This window comes from Caretta caretta, chromosome 2, assembly GCF_965140235.1.
Source record: "Caretta caretta isolate rCarCar2 chromosome 2, rCarCar1.hap1, whole genome shotgun sequence".
Lineage (NCBI taxonomy): Eukaryota > Metazoa > Chordata > Testudines > Cheloniidae > Caretta > Caretta caretta.
Genome location: NC_134207.1, coordinates 247,299,776 through 247,319,802, shown reverse-complemented (window position 1 = coordinate 247,319,802; position 20,027 = coordinate 247,299,776). Strand labels below are relative to the sequence as shown.

The window sequence follows — 20,027 nt, the reverse complement described above, 5'->3', positions numbered from 1 at the left end:
TTATATCAGTGGAGCTGACAGTGGATTTGGCCATGGAATGTAGAATTGTTTTAAATTTGCCCAGTTAATATTCTTAGTTTCATGATAAGAAAAAAACCACAGATCTTTTAAACAAATGCAAAGACAATGTCTATACTTCTAAAGAAATAAAAGCACAGGTTAGGGTACTCAGCATGGGAGACAAAATACAGCTGAGTTACCATCATAACACGCCCTCCGCCGTATACCCAGCAGAATCCTTTCAAACAGAGCTTAGATTTTGTCCCTGTGCTTCAGTACTCTACTGAACAACTCCCACATTTTCCCCAGTGAGACTCAAGGTTTTCTGTAGATGCAGAAGGTGCTGGATTTTCAGCTAAGATGTCTGATTATCCCTCCCCTTCCAAAGTGCTTCCATCTCTTTCAATGAATTGCAATTTTTCACCAGAACCCACAGGTTTGCATTTGTATTTGCAGCTGAGAAGGCTGCACTTTCCCATGTGAACTTCAGCCTTTCAGTAACAGATAAAGCAGCAGCACTGATCTCGCCACACCACCACCATCTTACGTTTTTTTTTAATGCTGCTAACCACTGTGGTACAAGTGTTTAATTTACTCAGATCAATTTCTGTCAAAGGCAGACTGGACGCCTCTTCTGTCTTGTCTTTGCAATGCTCCTTTTCTTCCTGCTGATCAATCTGACTTCATTGGTGTTTATCTTGTGACCTGTTGTTACTGCATGCTTGACTAATTGATCCCTTTCATTTGTGCAGGTCACTCCTGATAGGCAATGTGGCATCTGTGCCTAGATTTGTGCTCAATTTATGCTCATTTTAATAATGAGGCTGTCCAGTAGTTATATGACCCTCTCTTTAATAACTTCAACTTTACACTTTAAAATAGCTTGTTTTCTTGATTTTTGATACATAAAAGCTAGATGTTGGACTTAGAATTTGTTTTTTGGGTCTCTGTTCCTTGTAAATGCACAGAAATATCCAAGGGAAACTCCAGGTAACTATGTATTTTTTTGTGAATTAACATTCTTCTTGGCTCTAGTCTATTCATAGAAGGAAAGATTGCAAAAATATCCACACCAAAGACCAGTAAATCTCAAAGTCATTTTACTGAGCCTCCCTTTTTTTTTTTTTTATGAATACAGACTTTAAAGAGGCAAATTTATGCACTCTAGCTTGTCAGTTTTTGGGGGGGATGCAATTCATTTATTCCCTGTTGGTGTTCTATGGCGACAGCAACGTCCACATCCCTGCCCTGTTTTAATTTCCCTCAACATCAAGATGTAAAACACAGAGCTGAAGGTTTTACCCTCTAAAAGCAGCAGGAACCTCCTATCACAACAATTTCTATCATTATGACCAAAACCACCGTATTCCAAAAGTAAAAAGCCCATGTCCTTTCTGTCTGATGTTTCTATGGCAACCTGGAGGCTTGTTGGCTTTGGTTTTCAGAACTTTGGTAAATTTGCAATTGAACTGAGTGTGCTAATTTAGACAAATATTCATTTTCTAAGGGCTCTAAGTTGTCCTCTGCATTTAAAAAACCTTCACATGGGGGAACAAGGGCAACTTGTCACCAGCACAGAGAACAGTAGCGCAGAGTGCTAGGATGCTTGCCCTGCAAAGCTCCTATAAAAATCAGTGAGAGGGTTGCCTAAGTATTGCTGGATTTGGCACCCCGAGCACAGAGATGCATGGATAATAGAATGTAAATGAAGTTCAGAGAGTTTAGCCGTAAAGAACAACACATTTTTGGAAAAGACAGGCACAGTCTGGGCAAAAAACTCTTTTAGCAATTCATGTCATGTTGCTGGTAGCTTGACAATGATGAACTCTACAGACAAAACCCAACCTCATCAACAAATGCAGCTAAACAGTGTTTCAGAGTGAAGGTAAACTAGCAAAGGTACAGGGGAGACTTTCTCCAAGACAGTGGGATACTGGACTGTTATCAGAAAGCTACAGCAATTCTCTCATACCAGCCTATAGTAATAAGACAACATTAGTGCCCATTGTACGAGTAGGGAAAGGATGGTTTACACAGCAAGTAGAACAATCTTTGCTCCAAATGGCCGCAAAATACAGCTGTGTTTTTATGTGCTTCCAACCCTGGCTGAGGATAACAAAAACTTGATACACAAGTCACTACCTGCATGTACCAGATGCATAGCTTTGTCTTGGGTGATAATGGCCCAGGACATAAGTTTGGCTAGGTATCAGGATGGTGACCACTCAGGCATGAGTCATACATAGTTCACCTTGCTATAATATTATCACCACCATTTTTAATATAACTATCCTTTGTTAGAAGGTACCATGAGCATTATCTTGCTGTTTGGGGAGTGCATGCTTCATCTGTCAATTTTGCATGGGTTTGATGACATTTACAATGGATGTAGATGACTTTTGTCTGGGAATTTAAGCCTGTCTGGGAGCTTAAATTCATAACTCTGCTAGACAAAAATCATGGACTGAACAGAGACACTGGATTTATGACTTATTATAGTGGTGCCCAACCTTATTACATAGAAGGGCCACATAAACCTAAGCACAACCTTGTATGGGCCAAACATTCTACATATTTTGAGAAGATATAAATCAGTAGAGGTGACTTTAAATCTTAAGTTCAGCTTGTTTTGTATGTATTTAGATAGGTAGTTTCCATATACAGTATAATCTATTTTAAAACATATAAAGAAATCAGTGCATAAAACATGTATTAGAATGATAGACAACAGGAAAAAAAGTAAAGAACACAAAATGCTAATGAATTGACGATTAGGATATTGTGTTGAAGCAGGCAGCAGGCCTTATGAAATGCTGTGGTGGGCCATGCACAGCCCACAGGCAGTAAGTTGGGCACCCCTGCCTTATTACAACAATCTGTAACCAACTAACCCCCTCTTTCTGTCCCATGACTGTAGAAGTGTTATTGGGCCACTCTATCTTGAATAAGTGGCAAAAAGTCCTGTGGCACCTTATAGACTAACAGATGTATTGGAGCATAAGCTTCCGTGGGTGAATACCCACTTCGTCAGATGCATGTAGTGGAAATTTCCAGAGGCAGGTATAAATATGCAAGCAAGAATCAGGCTAGGGATAATGAAGTTAGTTCAATCAGGGAGGATGAGGCCCTCTTCTAGCAGTTGAGGTATCTATCTTGAATGGTCCCTTAGAATATGTGCTAACTACTTATGCTAAACAATCTATTCCACCTGTGATGCTTTCCCAGACCTGAAGAAGAGGCCTGTGTGGTTCAAAAGCGTGTCTCTCTCTCACCAACCAAAGTTGATTCAATAAGCGTTAATTTCTTAGCCTCCCTATGAGGATTATTCCTTAAAAGTATAGTGCAGTTGATTCAGATAAAAACTATCAAACATGAAATGAGGCCAATGTTGCAGGCTCTAGTCTCCCCACAAGGCCTTTGAGATGCACATTATTAATCGGATTTAATCTAATAAAGCAGTGACCAGCGTAGGAAGGGAAGGAGCTGATCATAATTGTTTTCATGAGTAATCCTGCACAGTTCATAAGAGAGTCTCTAATAATAGCAGCTGAACAATGAAGAACCACATGCACAAAAACTAGAAATTCCAGTAATTCTTTGACTGATCTTGTGAACAAACAGGAACAGGTGAGAAACAACATCCCACGGTTCATTTGACTTAAACACATATATTCCAGCTATACACTCCTTCCACCCTTATCTCTCTTTTATAAGTCAGGTAGGTGAAGACAATCCTTCGTTTCAAAATGAGAAAAAAAAAAAAGGATATGGTGAATTTATACCAAGGGATGGATTCTGCTTCCCCATGGAAGAACTGCAGTTGTGGATGGCATCTTTGGTTCCTACTTGACTTTAAGACAGAATCCCCATATAACAAATAATGACAATGGATTCTTTTGCCTTCAGCAGAACTGATTACTTGGCTAGAGGCTGCAGGGGATCTGATGGGATAAGATTAATCACCATGGGCTGCATTCTTACAAGACCCTCTACACTGAATGAGGAGAGAGTTGTCTAGCTCAGCACTTTTTTGCTTTAAGCAAAAACGTAACTTTTCAATAAGAAGAACAAAAGGAAAAAACACACTAATTTGGCTCAGAATAATGAGAAGGAGTTTAAGGTGAGGGAGATAACATTGTAGAAGGGACAAAGGTTGATGTATACATTAAAATGTCTTTCTTTGACAGAGTTCAAAGAAGTTGATTTGTATCATGTGATACTGGGGGGTAACACTGAGAATATTCATTCTTTTAACTGAATGGTGTAGCGTGCAAAAAGCATACATATAATCCAACTAAATTCCAATCCTGGTAACAGAATTTTTGCTACATCTGAAAATTAACAACGATTATACAAAATTATTTCCCATCTATGTTTTTCAATAGTTTTGAAAAATATTTTATTTTAAAGAATGTTCTCATAATCCATCTCATAAAATGAGAAAGAAAAATAACTCGTTATATCTAATTTTGTGTCTCTTGAAACTGTGTGCCCATTCCTAGGTTATCCAAATAAAGAAAGCATTTACTGAACAACAAAAGCCTTCGCTGTCTGACAATACGTTCTGTACTTTTGGTTAGCTGGAACAAATGTATCTACAGCTGTGCATATGTACATGCACTGATCACATGGATACAATATATTTATACACCCAAGGTTCACTTTCAGAGGGCTGAGCACACTCACCTCCAAAGTTAATTGGGTTTGTTGGCGATCAGTCCCCCTAAAAATAAGGACCTAAATATATGCTATAGAATGTATAATTTATGGGTTGTATAAACCCAAATGGTCTATCTCTTGATATATCTACAGTATACATTCTTAATTATAGACCTTTTTATACTGTAATGTTGCGTGAGCAGTTTGGTTGAGGCCAAAGGGTCAGGGAGCTGGTCTTGTCGAAAGTGATGATAGAATGACACCCTAACATCTGAACTCTATTTTAAAAGACTTTAAAGGAAAACAATTAAGAAAGCTCCCTACCAGGCTGTAACAATGAACTGATCCATGATTGCTGTTGTGTATGACAACATGTCATCTTAAAAAGAGAGTTACTTGAATATTCAGGTAACGGAATGATGTTAGTGGGTGAACATTCCTAGGTGCTTTGTAATTTTATCAGTCTCATTACATAGCTGCAGAATGCATCGCATACAGTTGGCAGGAGTACCACAAGAGGGAGTCAGTCATCATAAAACAAGAGGTAGCCTAATTCAAATTGCTACTCTGCATTCTGGAAGGAAGAAGCTGTTTGAACAATTAAGGCTTCCGAGATGTGACTATCAGTGATAAACAGATAAAGAATGTAATTTTGAAATGACTAACAGTCCATCTCAAACAGAGAAGGGTCTGTATAGAACCAAGCCAGAGAAAAGCTCACAACAGGCGCTGGTATTACATCTCCCATTTAGTGGAACAGAACGATCATAGCTTGTGCTAAGTAGATAATAATGAAGGGTCATAAACAATGTAAAGGACACAAGTCCAAGAGGAAGCTGGAGCTTTAATGAGGTCCAACTTGCCAGGAGCTTTTTGACGTGTCCCTAGCTCACTTACAGAGCCAGAAAAGTAACAACTTAGACTCTGACAGCTGTAAGAGTGGCCGCTTTTACAGACCTAAAAGTCACAATATTAGAACAAAAAGACTTCAAAAACAGACTCCAACGAGAGACTGCTGAATTGGAATTAATTTGCAAACTGGATACAGTTAACTTAGGCTTGAATAGAGACTGGGAATGGATGGGTCATTACACAAAGTAAAACTATTTCCCCATGTTTATTCCCCCCCCACCCACCGCTGTTCCTCAGACGTTCATGTTAACTGCTGGAAATGGCCCACCTTGATTATCACGACAAAAGGTTTTCTCACCCCCCCGCCCCCACTCTCCTGCTGGTAATAGCTCATCTTAAGTGATCACTCTCCTTACAGTGTGTATGATAACACCCATTTTTTCATGTTCTGTGTGTATATAAATCTCCTCACTGTATTTTCCACTGAATGCATCCGATGAAGTGAGCTGTAGCTCACGAAAGCTTATGCTCAGATAAATTGGTTAGTCTCTAAGGTGCCACAAGTACTCCTTTTCTTTTCGCTTTTAAAGGAAGTTTTATGTGATGATGACACCGGACTGGGATTCAAGCTTTCATGTAATAACTAGCCCAGCTCATTGCCCGAGACCTAATCATTCTCAACAAACTCTCTCACCATAATGCTTCATACAAATAATAGTTCTCCACAAATCAGGTAATCCCCATCATCAGCTCCCCGGATAGGAGAGTTTGGTTCAGACTAGTAAATAGGGAAAGTTAGCAGGGTCCATACTGTGTCTTACTATCCTCACTTAATAAATAATATACATTCTGAGGAGAAGAAAGCAAAATGCTGGCTGCTGGGATGGATGGATGGAATAATGATTTAAAAATTACACTACCAGAGCAGCCAGCACCCAGCATTCACTGGCAGACAAGTCATTTGACAATAATTCTACATATGCTTCCATCACAAAGAGCTCTTCAGTTTAATTATCAAAGAAAAACTGAGCATCCATCATTTTACTAGTGTCTTTTAGAAAGCTATGGATCTTTTCTGCTAGTGAGGAAGATAAGGTCTTTATAGCTGAGAAAAATATTGCTTTAGTTCATGTACATTTTCCCCTGGAAGATATAAATATAAATTATAAAGAGTCACAAATGCCCATGAACCATTAATTATTAATTATTATTACAAAGCACTAACCATCTGGCATTTGTTAGGTAAGTGGTACACTAAGCCTTATGCTTCTCTGCTAAGTTGTTTGGTTTTGCGATCTCACCCTCCCAAACTCCTCTATCCCAGTTTGTCAGTTTAAGCACCTTGTGGCATTCGGTCTGACACCGAGATGATGCTACGATTGACACAGATCCTTAACTTTAAGCACACGAGCAGCCCAATTAGAATCTTCTCCTATAGAGGGCGCTATGAGCAGGGGAGAGTTTAAAGCATCTCTGCTACAGGTTACTGCCGCAGTTCTTCCCTCTCTGTGCAGATACTGGCAGCAGAGGGCTGGGGGATAGAACCGTGGCACAGAACATCTGGGAAAGGAGACTGGGGAGATAGGTGGTCGGAAGGAAACCGTACACCCAGTGGGAAGGAAAATGAGAGATGACAGAGCATCCCAAAGCATGAACAGAATGGGCAGTGAGGGTAGTCATCCATCAGGAGATGCAGCAAACAGATTCCTGGATCTAGGATGACCAGACAGCAAGTGTGAAAAATCGGGACGGGGTGGGGGGTAATAGGAGCCTATATAACAAAAAGACCCAAAAATCGGGACTGTCCCTATAAAATCAGGACATCTGGTCACCGAGCTGGATCCATCAAACCACTTTGTCTGGGTGATACCTATGGAATGCTATTTTAAATGTCACAAACGGCATGGACAGGTTCCTTTGACAACCAGACCTCCACGGCCATATTTAGCTCTGTTTATGTAGAGTTTTGACATGCTGCTTTGGCTGGACATTCTTGGCCTGGGCGCTTTGTGCCCCAGGCTTCTTTAATTCATTCAACAGCTGGTGGTTACCTTTTTGACACTTACAATACAAAATACATGCCCTCCCACCTCAAATTGACACTGCCAAGATAATGTGCCCAGAGATGTCCTGCTTCCCTAGATACCCTTCAGCATTCACTTTTCTTTTATCTAATTTTCCTACATTGTTCTCAATGTTTCCCCCCATCTGTCTGCCTGTATTCACCTGTTGTCTCTTGTCTTTTACTTAAAGTGTTTGCAGTGTTGTTGTAGCCGTGTTGGTCCCAGGATATTAGAAAGGCAAGGTGGGTGATGTGATATCTTTTATTGGACCAAAGAAGTTGAGATTACCTCACCCACCTTATCTCTCACTTAGATGGTAAACTGTTTGGGGCAGGGGCCATCTTTTTGCTCTGTGTTTGTATAGCACCTAGCCCAATGGAGTCCTGGTCTATAAGGGGGCCTCTGAGGTATTACTGCAATACAAATATACTACTACTAATACCTAGTCCACTACTGCTGTGTCACCAAGTTGGCTCCATTTCAGTTGCTCTACATTAAGAAACGGTAATCCTATAAATGTCGCAACTGGCCACGGTTGTGGTTATATGAAAAGCAACTTTCCCCACATACAGTGTGTGTGCTGATGACAGGTGCTTTAAACTCAAGCAGCATTTGTCCAGTCCTCCCTACCCACTTTGCCTCTCTGTTAGGCGCATCACAAGTCCTTATCTGCTGCCTTTGTATAGAATGGGGGGTGGAGAAGGTTAAAACACTCTGCCTGGTCATTTGACTGGACAAAGCTGTTCACATAAGGCACATTGGAACAGCTTCGGAGAACACATTGGCAGCTACATGCCATCTCACTTCGCACCAGAATCATATCTATCACTGACAACCTGAGCCCTGGTTTAATTGTATCACTGGTGTGAGGGCATGACTGCAAGAAAGCTGGCAGCAAGGATGGTTAGAGAAATAAAGGAGAGGAATGGGAACAACTGATCCAACGTGAAAATGAAGTCCATTTTGCAGCTTAGAGAGAAACAGGGCTTCGTCGGGAAATGGTTCAGAGGGAATGAGCAATTGGTCTTTTCCATACATAGTGATTATTCTCCACATGACCCTGTGTGCTAAGATGTTACTTAAGTTGACTAATAGGAATCCCTGACCTGCACAGTGTAAAGGATCAGTACAAAGGGGATACTCAGATTGCTCTGGACTGTAAATGAGGCTTTAGGCAAACATGGGATTTAACTGGATTCAAACTGTTAGCCTCATTTGCAGAATAAAAACCAGTCTTCTCGGCTTCTTTGTAGTGACACACAGACAATGCACAATCACATGAGGTTATGTTTAAACACATAAACTAGCAGCTCATCCTTTGGATTCCACTTGATATAAACCAGCATGAGCAGCGTTAAACAATGTCAAAGAGGGTGAATGTGATTTTCACACCTATTCATTTTTAATGTATGTCCATTTGAAATCCGAGCACCCTCTATTACTAATTTGTTATGGCAATATTAATTAATGGTTTTGCTTCTCAGCAGTTGAATGCTGTTTACACTGAGTGAGATAGATTAGGAGGAGTATAAGATTAGAAAAACAATCTGGAAACTGGTCAGGTGCAGTTGGGGGTCACCTTGATGTTTCTGAAAAGAGCACACTGCACTAGAAAAGCCTACAAGTATCCCACAGTTTCTCGACAGGGAATATACTGGGTTCTCACTAGTGCGGACTTGGTAAGGTCGTGTCAGCATTTTTCACTATTAACTCCTATTTTGGAGTAGGAATCACAGTTTTTAAGAAAAAACAACAACAACCAACCCTCAGGCTCCCATAAAAGTTGATAGGCCAAGGAGTGATCTTCATTTCTGGGTCATATGAGTCAAGACCAAGTGCAATGGTAAACAAGGGGCAACGTTCAGTGATTGAGAGAAAGGAGATGATTTTTTCATGAAATGTTTCCATTCTCATTCCACTTGGACTCTGCTGGGTGATTCAGTGGATCCTCTCTGGTTGCTTGGACACCATGTCCAACATATTCCATGTTGATTCAGACCATTGATTGCATTTATGTCCTGCCCTCAGGTAGAGTGGCAACATATTTAGGTTTGGCCCAGGTTAACAGATAAGGTTTAAGACATTGCTGAGAACAGAGGCACATTTCAGTCTCTGTAGATACTTGGGCAGGCAGCTGCCGAGGCAAGTTAGGTCATGGCTGCTCCTGAGGATTTCAGCTGCCCTAATTTCTTTATTCTGGCACTTAATTGTTTTGCCTGAGAAAGGGCTTATTGAGAACAGCTGATCAAGGACTAGACTTCAGTGCTGTGACTAGGGAATTTGATCCTGACAGAGGATAAACCCTCACAACTCTGGAGGCTTCACTAGGCATCCTGTACTTGCAGCACCTATCAGGATCAGGCCTTGAGGAAGGAGGATAGTACAGATTGAAGAATGTGGCTCCAGGAGCTTTCCCCTAAGAGACTCCTTTTACATCAAAGCACCTTTGCTCATTTGTTCAGTGAGTGGTCAGAGAATGGCACAAACTTCAAAAGATTCTGAGATTCCATTCAACTAAGCGCCTGGAAAGCTCTGATGCTTGTCTCCAAACACTGATAAAATACTGCAAACCACTAGGGCAGTGGTGCCCAAACTTTTCCTGTTGCACGCCCCCCACCGCACCCTTACCAGTAATGGATTCTGTCCGTGCTCCCCCTCAATTACTGCACAGTTGGCTCAGCAGAGGAGCTTGGGCTGAAGGCACAGCTGAGGGCAGAACTGGGGATGGAGGAGGAGCTGGGGCTAGAGACAGAGCTGACCTGGGCGCAGAGAGGGAATGAGGGCAGAGCTGCCGCTGGGGCCGGAGCTGGGCTGGGGGTGGAGCCGAGCGGCGCTCCCTCCCCACCCCCAGTGGGGGCTGGCCTACAACCTGCTGTGCACCCCCGTAAACCTTCCTCTTCATCCCTCTGGGGGGGTGCACCCCACAGTTTGGGGACCACTGCACTAGGGGCAGCAGAACTGGGCTAGAAATAGCACAAGTACAGACTCACATGACGTCTGGCACTTCCTGCTTCCAGTCAGGCTGCAGACACGAATGGCTCAAAAATCAAGGTCCCAGAGAAGTCAACGGCAGAATTTTGCTTGTAGTGCAAAGATATGCAAAAATGGAATGCAGTGGGGGGGGCATTTATATTTGAATTTCACAAAATATATGATTTTTTTGGTGACTCCTGTAGCTGCTCCTGATTATATCTGATTTGGTTTGCCCATCCCAAGGATCAATGAGTCAGTGTTCTGATCTCCATACAAAAAAAGAGAAAGCACAGAAAAAGAATGATTGGTGAGTTAGGGGAATAGCTGGTGCTTCTTCTGAAAAGAAAAGGAGCTGAAAATTCAGGTATTGTCTCAAAGCGATTGAGGTTTCAGGATTCCCTCCTGCTCCTCAGTGGACATGGATGCAGAATAAGTGACGTTTTAGATAGGTATGCACTCAGGGCGACTAGCCCCTCCTGCTGCTCCTGCTGCCGTGGCTACACTTTTTAATGTGCTAGCTCAACCAGAGCACCGCTCGAAGTGTAGATGTTACTTTAGTAAGGGAAATGGGTTCAAACTGCTTGAAGAGATGGCTGAGCAATAGGCAAGATAGAACAGGATGGAGAGAAAGAATGTACCTTTTTAAGCAGCTCATGGGACAGCGGCTCCTGAGTACATTCTTACTGTCAGTTGCCACCACTTCTGTTAACACAATAGCCAGTTGTGCACAGCAAGGAAGAACACAGAGAAGGGTGCTGGAAGAGCTAACATGATCCTCCTGGACAGACGAAGGTACCAGTGGATTTAGGGCTTGATCCAAAACTCAGTGAAATCAGTGGAAAGATTCCTGTTGACTTCAGTGCGATTTGGTTCAGACCCTTAGTGAACAGTATGAGTCACTGCTGGTAGACATGATTAGTGGGATGTCAGAAAAAAAAAATCACAATGTACTAATGGTACCTTGAGCTGACATGTTGAATGCTGGCATTAAAAGTGCCTGACTAGTCTATTGGTGGCACAATATATAACAACCCAAAAGAAAGTTTGACAGAGAGAGTTCACTGACATCTTTTCATTACCATGTTCACTTCCAGAAGCATAGGAAGCTGGGGGGTGGAGTGGGTCTAAGGAAAGAAGAAAAGACACAAGAGGAAGATATACAATTCCTGAGCCATGCAAGGTGTACAATCCAGGTGGAAACAGGGGCGATGTATTCGTCCTAAAAGGGTGGGGCATGAGACCCTGCCCCCTTTGTGGTCCCACCCTGCCCCTCTTCTTCCCCTCGACATCCCACCCCCAGGCCAAGCCAGAGGTTGGAGCTGGGCTGGATATCCCGGGCCCCTCCACCTACCCGGGGTGAGGGGAGGGCCAGAGAGCAGCTACTGGCCAGTGTTCCTGCCCCCTCTGCCCCCCGAAACTCTCCACCCAGAGCAGGTGCAGGGTCCGTGGCTCCGCACAGCTGCCCACATGGCTCTTACAGCAACCTGGCTCTGACTTCCGGCCTGGCCAGGGGGTCGGGCCTCAGAGGCCGAAGAGCTGCAGCTAGGCCATGGGCTCCTCAGGCTGCTCCTACCTGTGCCAGGCTCCAGCTTCTGGCCTTGGCAGGGGGTGGGGCCTTGGGGGAAAGAGGAGGGGCAGGGGGTCAGTCCCATGGCAAAAAGTCCACTTTCAAAAATGGGAGGGCCCTGGCCCCTTGGCCCACACTCATTCCGGCGCCCATGGATGGAAGATGATCACGGGACCAGCTACTTAGGTAATGGTACACCCTGTCGTATAGACAGGTAATGATGCAGGCTGGTGTCATTTCAGAATATGACAAATCAGCTTCTACCTCCAATGGAGTTGTTAATACACAGCAGACATCTGCTGATACTCCAGCAATATTCTCTGTGGGTAGCAAAGTAATCTATAACCATAAGCACAAAGGCATCTGGGATTATTCTGCACATTCTATTGACAAGAAGGAAACATCCTTGAAAAAGTATGGATGGGCCCTGGGTTGATGCCTCAGAAAAGTAAACACTACTATACACATGATCAAAGGTGGTTAGTGTAGGAAACTGTGTAGGGGAGATTTGCTATGCATGTGAAGAATGGTAACCTTCCTAGTGACTTCAAATGGACGCAGAGTTAGACCAACACTGAGTGATTCTGCAAAACATACCCTAGGAGTCCATGCTGATGCTAGTCTTATCACTGGCTGCAACTGAATGCAAAAGAGCCCCATGCCACTAGCCTGAGCACTGGAATCTGAGCAGCACCAAAGTATAGACTCTTCCTATTAAGAAGAGTGCTGTGAGGAAGTTCCAATAGCAAATGTTTGCCAAGCATTTTGAAAAGGACATGAAGCACTGTGTAAGCCCTATTATTTATGATGCTTGTGGTGGTGGTGTTTTCTTCTATATTTGTATTGCTGAAATAAAGTGATTCTTTCACAAGGAATGCAGTGTGCTGGTATAAATTAGAAGGGATACTGGCATGGAAATCAGGGTCTATTTTGGAAAGCCTGTCTCATTTACCAATGCTAATGATAATAACTACTACTAATTTTCATTTACGTAGCTCTTGAGATTCTTAAAGAAATTTGCAAAGTAACATCCCCATTGGATAGAGGGGGAATTGGCGTTAAGTAGTAAACCAGCAGCAGATTGGGGAATGAAACTCAGGTCTCCTGATTCCCAAGCTTCTGTTTTAACCTCTAGGTCAGTGGTTCTCAAATTAGGGGCGCCACTTGTTCTGGGAAAGCCCCTGGCGGGCTGGGCCAGTTTGTCTACCTGCTGCATGCGCAGGTTTGGCCGATCATGTCTCCCACTGGCCGTGGTTCACCGCTCCAGGCCAATGGGGGCTGCGGGAAGGGCAGCCAGCATGTCCCTTGGCCCGCGCTGCTTCCCGGAGCCCCCATTGGCCTGGAACAGCGAACTGCAGCCAGTGGGAGCTGCGATCGACCAAACCTGCAGACACAGCAGGTAAACAAACCGGCCTGGCCCACCAGGGGCTTTCCCTGAACAAGTGGCGCCCCTGGTTTCCCTTTGTAATGCAGACAGTTTCATGTAGCACAGCATAGCATGCTCCATAGCATTAGTGAATGCAGGCAGCGGAATCCAGCACTAGTACAGTAAAGCTATTGGTACAATTCTGTGCAATCACTCAGACCTCTGTAGGACTCCTCCACATCCAGAAAACATCAGTTTCTTTGAACCCAGCAAAATCATACAAGTGTGAGAATATAGCACCATGATGGTCTTTGGCACGTGACAACCCATCACTGTTTGATTCACAAGACATAGGCCTCTGATCTATATATTCATCATCTATCTCTATATCACCACTACCTCCAAGAAATGTATGAATCTTTGCAATCCTCTCTCTGTTAGAAGCTTGACAAACACAGCTGCTATTTATATAGATATATATCTATATATATACACACACATATCTATATGTATCTATCTACCGTGACAGGGTCAGGCCAGATGGCTACAGGAGAGTGATAGAAGGCAGATATATTAGCCCCAGGTTAAGTAGGTCCCTTTTCCCTGGGTAAGGTAACAGGGAAGGTTCCAGAACAATCAGAAACCTTCTGGAGACAATTAAGACAGATAGGCTGATTAGAACACCTGCAGCCAATCAAGAAGCTGCTAGAATCAATTAAGGCAGGCTAATCAGGGCACCTGAGTTTAAAAAGGAGCTCACTTCAGTTTGTGGTGCACGTCTGAGGAGCTGGGAGCAAGAGACACTAGGAGCTGAGAGTGAGAATGCGGACTGTTGGAGGACTGAGGAGTACAAGCATTATCAGACACTAGGAGGAAGGTCCTATGGTGAGGATAAAGAAGGTGTTGGGAGGAGGCCATGGGGAAGTAGCCCAGGGAGTTATAGCTGTCACACAGCTGCTCCAGGAGGCACTCTAGACAGCTGCATTCCACAGGGCCCTGGGCTGGAACCCGGAGTAGAGGGCGGGCCTGGGTTCCCCCCAAACCTCCCAACTCCTGGTCAGACACAGGAGGCGTTGACCTGGACTGTGGGTTCACGAAAACGGCCAAACTGAGGGCTGTCGTGAAGCTCCAAGGTGAGCAAATCCGCTAATAAGCACAAGACCCACCAAGATAGAGGAGGAGCTTTGTCACACTACATATGTATATCTATTATAGGTATATACACATATCTATCTATCTATCAGTTTTGCTAGTGGCAGAATTGTCTAAAGATCAGGCTTGAGAAAAGGCACATTCCTTGTCACTAGCAACTCTGCAGAATGGTATTCCCCTCGGGAAAGTGTAACTTTACAGAAAAGAAACAAGATATCCCATTAGCTTTGACTTACGGTTTCCTTTCTTACAAGAATGTTGTATCATTACAAAAAGTACCTTCATTACGTGTGTCAATACAATAATTATTTCTGGTAAGTTGAAATGTTGACATTCCCATGTTCATCCATCCATCTTATGGAAAAGCCTGTAAATTGCTCCTAATGATTTTCAGGTAAGCACATATACAGGCCTTTGTGTGTGGCCTAAGGCTGTTTCTGTGAAGAAAGGGGTTTGCTGTAATATGGTACTTTCTATAAGTGGGAAGAATGGTACGTACGATCATTCATGAACCACAGCAAGAACATTAACAATCACATTAATCTTAAGAATTCCTCCCCTTTGGTAGCAGCTACCTGAGAACTCTCACCTGTGGCAAATGGTTACATTTACTCCTGCTGGGAATGTGACTGGGCAGCCGAATGTTAAAGAGGGCCTGCAGCGCAGCTTGTGCTGCTTGGCCTTTTGCCAGCTTCTTGCTACGTCCTGAGCCTTCAAATGTTCTCCCATCCACTCTCACTGCCATCACAAAACTCTTGATATGCTGCTTCTCCACAGTCTCCGAAAGGCAGACGTACCTCAGTCCTGATCGCAGTTCATTTAGCAACACCACTGGGTTTTTTTCGCTCTCAGCTGTGGATGCCATCTTGTGCTTGTTTTGCTTGGCGTGGCCCATTAAATCCAATGTGTGGCAGAGTAACCTGCCATGCCGATAAGCAGTAGAAAGCAATTCATTATTAACTGGGTTATAGACCGAAAAGTCCTCGCTGTGTGCAGATGGTTCAAACTCCTTGAACAGAGTGTCTGGAAAGTCTGCCTGGTCAGATGTAAAGTCAGTGGATGGGTTAAAACAGTTCCCCATGGCAAAGTGAGCTTGACATGCATTTGGGAACTGAACAAAAGACTTCAGTGCTAGTTCTGCGGCTCGCATTTTGGCCTTCTTTTTCGTGGGTCCTGTACCTTCAAATGTAAGCCCATTTACTTCTACGGCAACAGCAAAGACTGGAGCATGCACTGGGCCTGTCTGGGAAACCATTTTGTATTGTAAACCTGGTTTAAGTTCATGTAGCTGGACCAGGGCATTCTTTGGTGTCACTGACCACGAGACTTTCTTCCAGATGAGTTGGAGTTTGCAGAAATGGCCACTGTTGCCTTCCTCTAAAGGTCTTTTCCTTTTAATGCTAGGTGTGCCCACTTTTGACCTGTCACTAGAGGATATCGGATGATCCTCCAGGTTGCCAACATTTCGGTTTTCCTTTACTTCTGCACTGCTGGTACCTGTCAGTAAACAAACAGAAAACTCCACATTACTCTTGCCATCAAGAAATCTAACGTCAAGCTAGAGCTGGAGAATCGCATGAAAAGAGATTCACAGATATTTTCATGAATAAGCCTGGTCCGTTCACTGGGTTCACTGGGCTGATATTTGTAGGGTCATATTAATAGTTCTTCATGAGTATTTGGATGGTGACTGGTTTATCTATTACAATATTGATGACTTCCTAGAATGTCATGAATGATTATTGGTCCAGGAACTCCTTCCTGAAGTGTATTAGTCATAGCCACTTTTTAAAGAGTTTCTGTTATCCGATGAGGGTGCACAAATGCTGCCATGTTACCTAAATGAACACTCAAAATGGATAATTAATAGTAAAAGTGAATAGTTTCTAAAGTGCCCCTGTGCTGAAATCTGTTCACATTAGCCACTTAGGCCAATGCTTACAAACAGCAAATGTTGCTACAAATCAGAATTGATTCACAAATGATTCACAAACAGAAAAATGGGCAAATTCACTGAATAATTTATTTTCAGTGAGTAAATTGACCAGCTGTAGCCACAACACAGACCTTTGTATTACTTACATCACAAACCCAGCTGAAGAGATGATCAAACATCCTTTTCCAGTATTTGAGGCTCTAATTTGTTCTAGTCTATTCTCCGGGGCTAAGATCCTTGTTTTAATAAGTAAGATTTTTCCTGTCAAGTTCAATCGCAGGTGCTCTTTGCGACTGCAACAGCAATAACTAATAATGCAAAAATATTAGATCAGTGCAAATCAGGCTTGGAGAAACCAGAGCTGCACGATGGCAGTAATTACTGATGTAAAGGATGAGCTATGTCAAAGAAAAGCAATAGGAAAGAGCACCTACAGCAAGGGACTGTTGGTGGTGGGGCAGGGGGAAGATAGAGGGAGCATTTTCTAACCGCAGAGTTAATGAACCACATTCCGCTCTCAGCTACGCTCCTGCATCGCCGCTGACCTCAGTGCAGTAGCACAGTATAACTGAGAACCAAGTCTGAGCCAACCAAGTTTAAGCATCCTTGGGGCTTGGTTGGTAGCAAACTGAAAAAACGAGCAACAATGAAAACCATATTGCTCGGTCACAAAGTGATTCACTGTACTGCTGCCATCTCTGACTAGTACATTTAAATGTATCCCCTTCTTATTCCTCTAGAAGTCAAAATGTAGTGGGCCATATTCTCTGGTCCAATCGAAGTTTGCTTGGTGCTGGACCAGATCAAGGGGCTGACCAGCTGCCAGTCTGATCCCTGACACAAAGCAGAGCATCTCTATGCCTGGCTGCCTATATTTCATCAGCTGTGACTCATGGGAAATCTGCATAAGGACCAGGCTAAGTTACAGTCCCTGTGTTCAGGGGAGTGCAGAGACCACTCCCTCCTGATTCCCCTAGGTGCACGACAACCCCAAAGGAGTGTGGCCATGATGCTGCCTCTCCTAACCTCTGGATGACAAAGCTGTGAGGCTGTGCAGGGGCGTGGGAAGCTAGCTGTTTGCTAAGGGCAGGAGGAGCTTCTGCTGAAGCATTGCAACTTTGCACCGCTCCTAGCTCCAGCTGTGCCTTACGGACACATATGAGTCCTCAGAGAATTATAGGGGAACCTGACTGCAGTTATTTAACACCTGCAAATTCCACAAGGGTGTATGAAGTGTCTGCTTCATATTCCAAACAGCAGTGGGTCAAATCCTGGTATTTGATTAAACTCTGAACAACTTCTTCCATCAATACAATAAGGTCCCAATCCTGCAGGTTGTTCTGTGAGGGTGGATGCCTGTGTGGAGCCCCACCGGGTAGGCCTACAACGCAGTTACACACCCACGACAGTCCTGTTTCAGCTGACTCAGGCTTGTGGGGCTTGGGCTCATCGGGCTGTTTATTTGCATTATAGGCATTTGGGCTCAGACAGGAGCCTGGGCTCTGGGACCCTTCCCCCTTGTGGGGCCCCTGAGCCCATATGTCTACACCACAGTTAAACAGCTCCTTAGGCCAAGCCCTGCATGCCTGAGTCAGCTGACATGGGCCAGCCGTGGGTTTTTAAGTGCAGTATAGACATACCCACTGAGGCCAATGGGACTTACTGTGCGTGCAGGGGTCCCTATGTGCACAACATCTTGCAACACCGAGACTGCAACTCAGCAAAGCACTTCAGCACATGCTAAACTTCAAGCCTATGTTTGAGTTTCATTAAAGTCACAGGGTGCTTAAGTGCATTGCTTGGTAGGGATGGGCATGGGCTGCTAAATCACGGCCTTAGTGATTAGCTCATTTTTTACATTCTAAAGTGAAAAAAAAAAGTCAAATTAGAAAAAGAAAAATCTTGCCATATAAAGTTCAGCCATATAAAATATGATAGCTATAAAAACAGCCTCACTGGAAACGAGCCACTGAAAAGGTCATGTTCATAAGACATGATCAGAGATAACTCGGTCTCTTCTCCTAGGGTTCAAACCCATTTATGGAAGCTCTGAATTGAGGAGGGGGAACAAGTCAGCCTAAACTGTGTCTTATTTTCCTGAGCCATTGAAATAGCTAACCATTTTCCACCAGGGCTGGTTTTCCATAGATAGCACCACCTTCCTAAGGCTGAACTATCCTTCTTTGAAGATCCCTTCTTGTTTAAAAGCTGTGAAACATTTTGCCTCAGATACGCTTTTCTAAGGGAAGTAGGGTTGGTTCTGTATTTAACACCTCTTCTCTCTCTTTTCCTAATAGGGTTTTTACGGACCCAATTATTGTACTTAATAATATTGAAGCCAGGAGGCATGGAAAGAAAGATAGCTTTTGTTTCACACTATATACAGATTTGAAAAGAATTTGTATTGATTATGCACCACTGAATAGGAAAACTCAGAGGGTTATTTGTATTTATAATTCATATTGTCTTTTTCCATCTGTTTTTTTATTTTATTTTATAATCCTTGCTCCATGGGTTTGTGAACGGAGACAGTTTGTCCTTCACCTTCACAAACGCAATGAACCAAAAATAAACATTCCCTGCTTGCCCTAAAAGTTTTGTCTCTGGCACTATCTATCCTGGGTTGTGGGTTGGTTGTGGAGTAGTGGGCTATGATTTGTTTTTCACCAATGCAACTAGACAAATACAGTGATGCCAGTGCAAACCCTCAGTGTAGTTGTGCGACAGCAGTGTGAGATGGTGCTGGGACCAAAAATTATTGGAGTGATTTATATTAGCATCGTCCACAGACCTTGTTTAGCACTGGTGCAGTATGTCTACCTTATGGGCTAACACTGAGGTAGATGGTGATGCAAATTACCTTAGGCCAGACAAACCTTAAATCATACATAGGGCCTGATCCTGAAATTCCAGTTAATAGCTAAATTCCCCATTACTTTCAAAGAGAGCAGAATCAGGCCAGTTGTCATTCATGTCATATAAATTAGTGGCCACCTAAATTCAATCAGAAAGTTCCTTTATTTCTCACAAAGGAGTGAAGCTTCTAAGAAAGACCATATGCCTGATGGACTTGCATGACATCCAACAATAGTTGGATAAAGCTAAATTACTTTATACTTTCAGGTACCTTTGAAATAGGAGATCTTTGAAATGTGGCTTTCATGAGACCTCTGTGCAGCAGACACAAGATTACATCTCTAATGGTGGCACATGTACTTCTCTCATGAAAATCAGACAAAGCAGGCAAATGACACCAAATTACATTAGATAAATACTGTAAGCAGCCATAATAGAAGAATCACAAGCAATTTTAGAAATGAAAAACACTAAAAGGAAAGGGGCAAGTCAGAGGTTGCACATGGGGAAAAATGCAAAACGGTGGATCATTTTCATCCTTGTTATCTCTCAGAATGACTTGGCTCTTGAGTCTCCAAAATACGTTATCTATATTTGATTAAA

At 43.2% G+C, this 20,027-nt stretch overlaps 1 protein-coding gene across 3 annotated transcripts in view; it reads right to left on the bottom strand.

Annotated features, from left to right (window-relative positions):
• Positions 1 to 20,027, bottom strand: part of ADARB2 (adenosine deaminase RNA specific B2 (inactive)) — a 427,450-nt gene that overhangs the window by 126,212 nt on the left and 281,211 nt on the right. For all 3 annotated transcript variants that reach the window (XM_048837675.2, XM_048837673.2, XM_048837674.2), the window contains one exon: positions 15,222 to 16,129. In XM_048837675.2, coding sequence (XP_048693632.1) covers positions 15,222 to 16,129 — 908 coding nt within the window. The remainder of the gene's footprint in view (positions 1 to 15,221; positions 16,130 to 20,027) is intronic.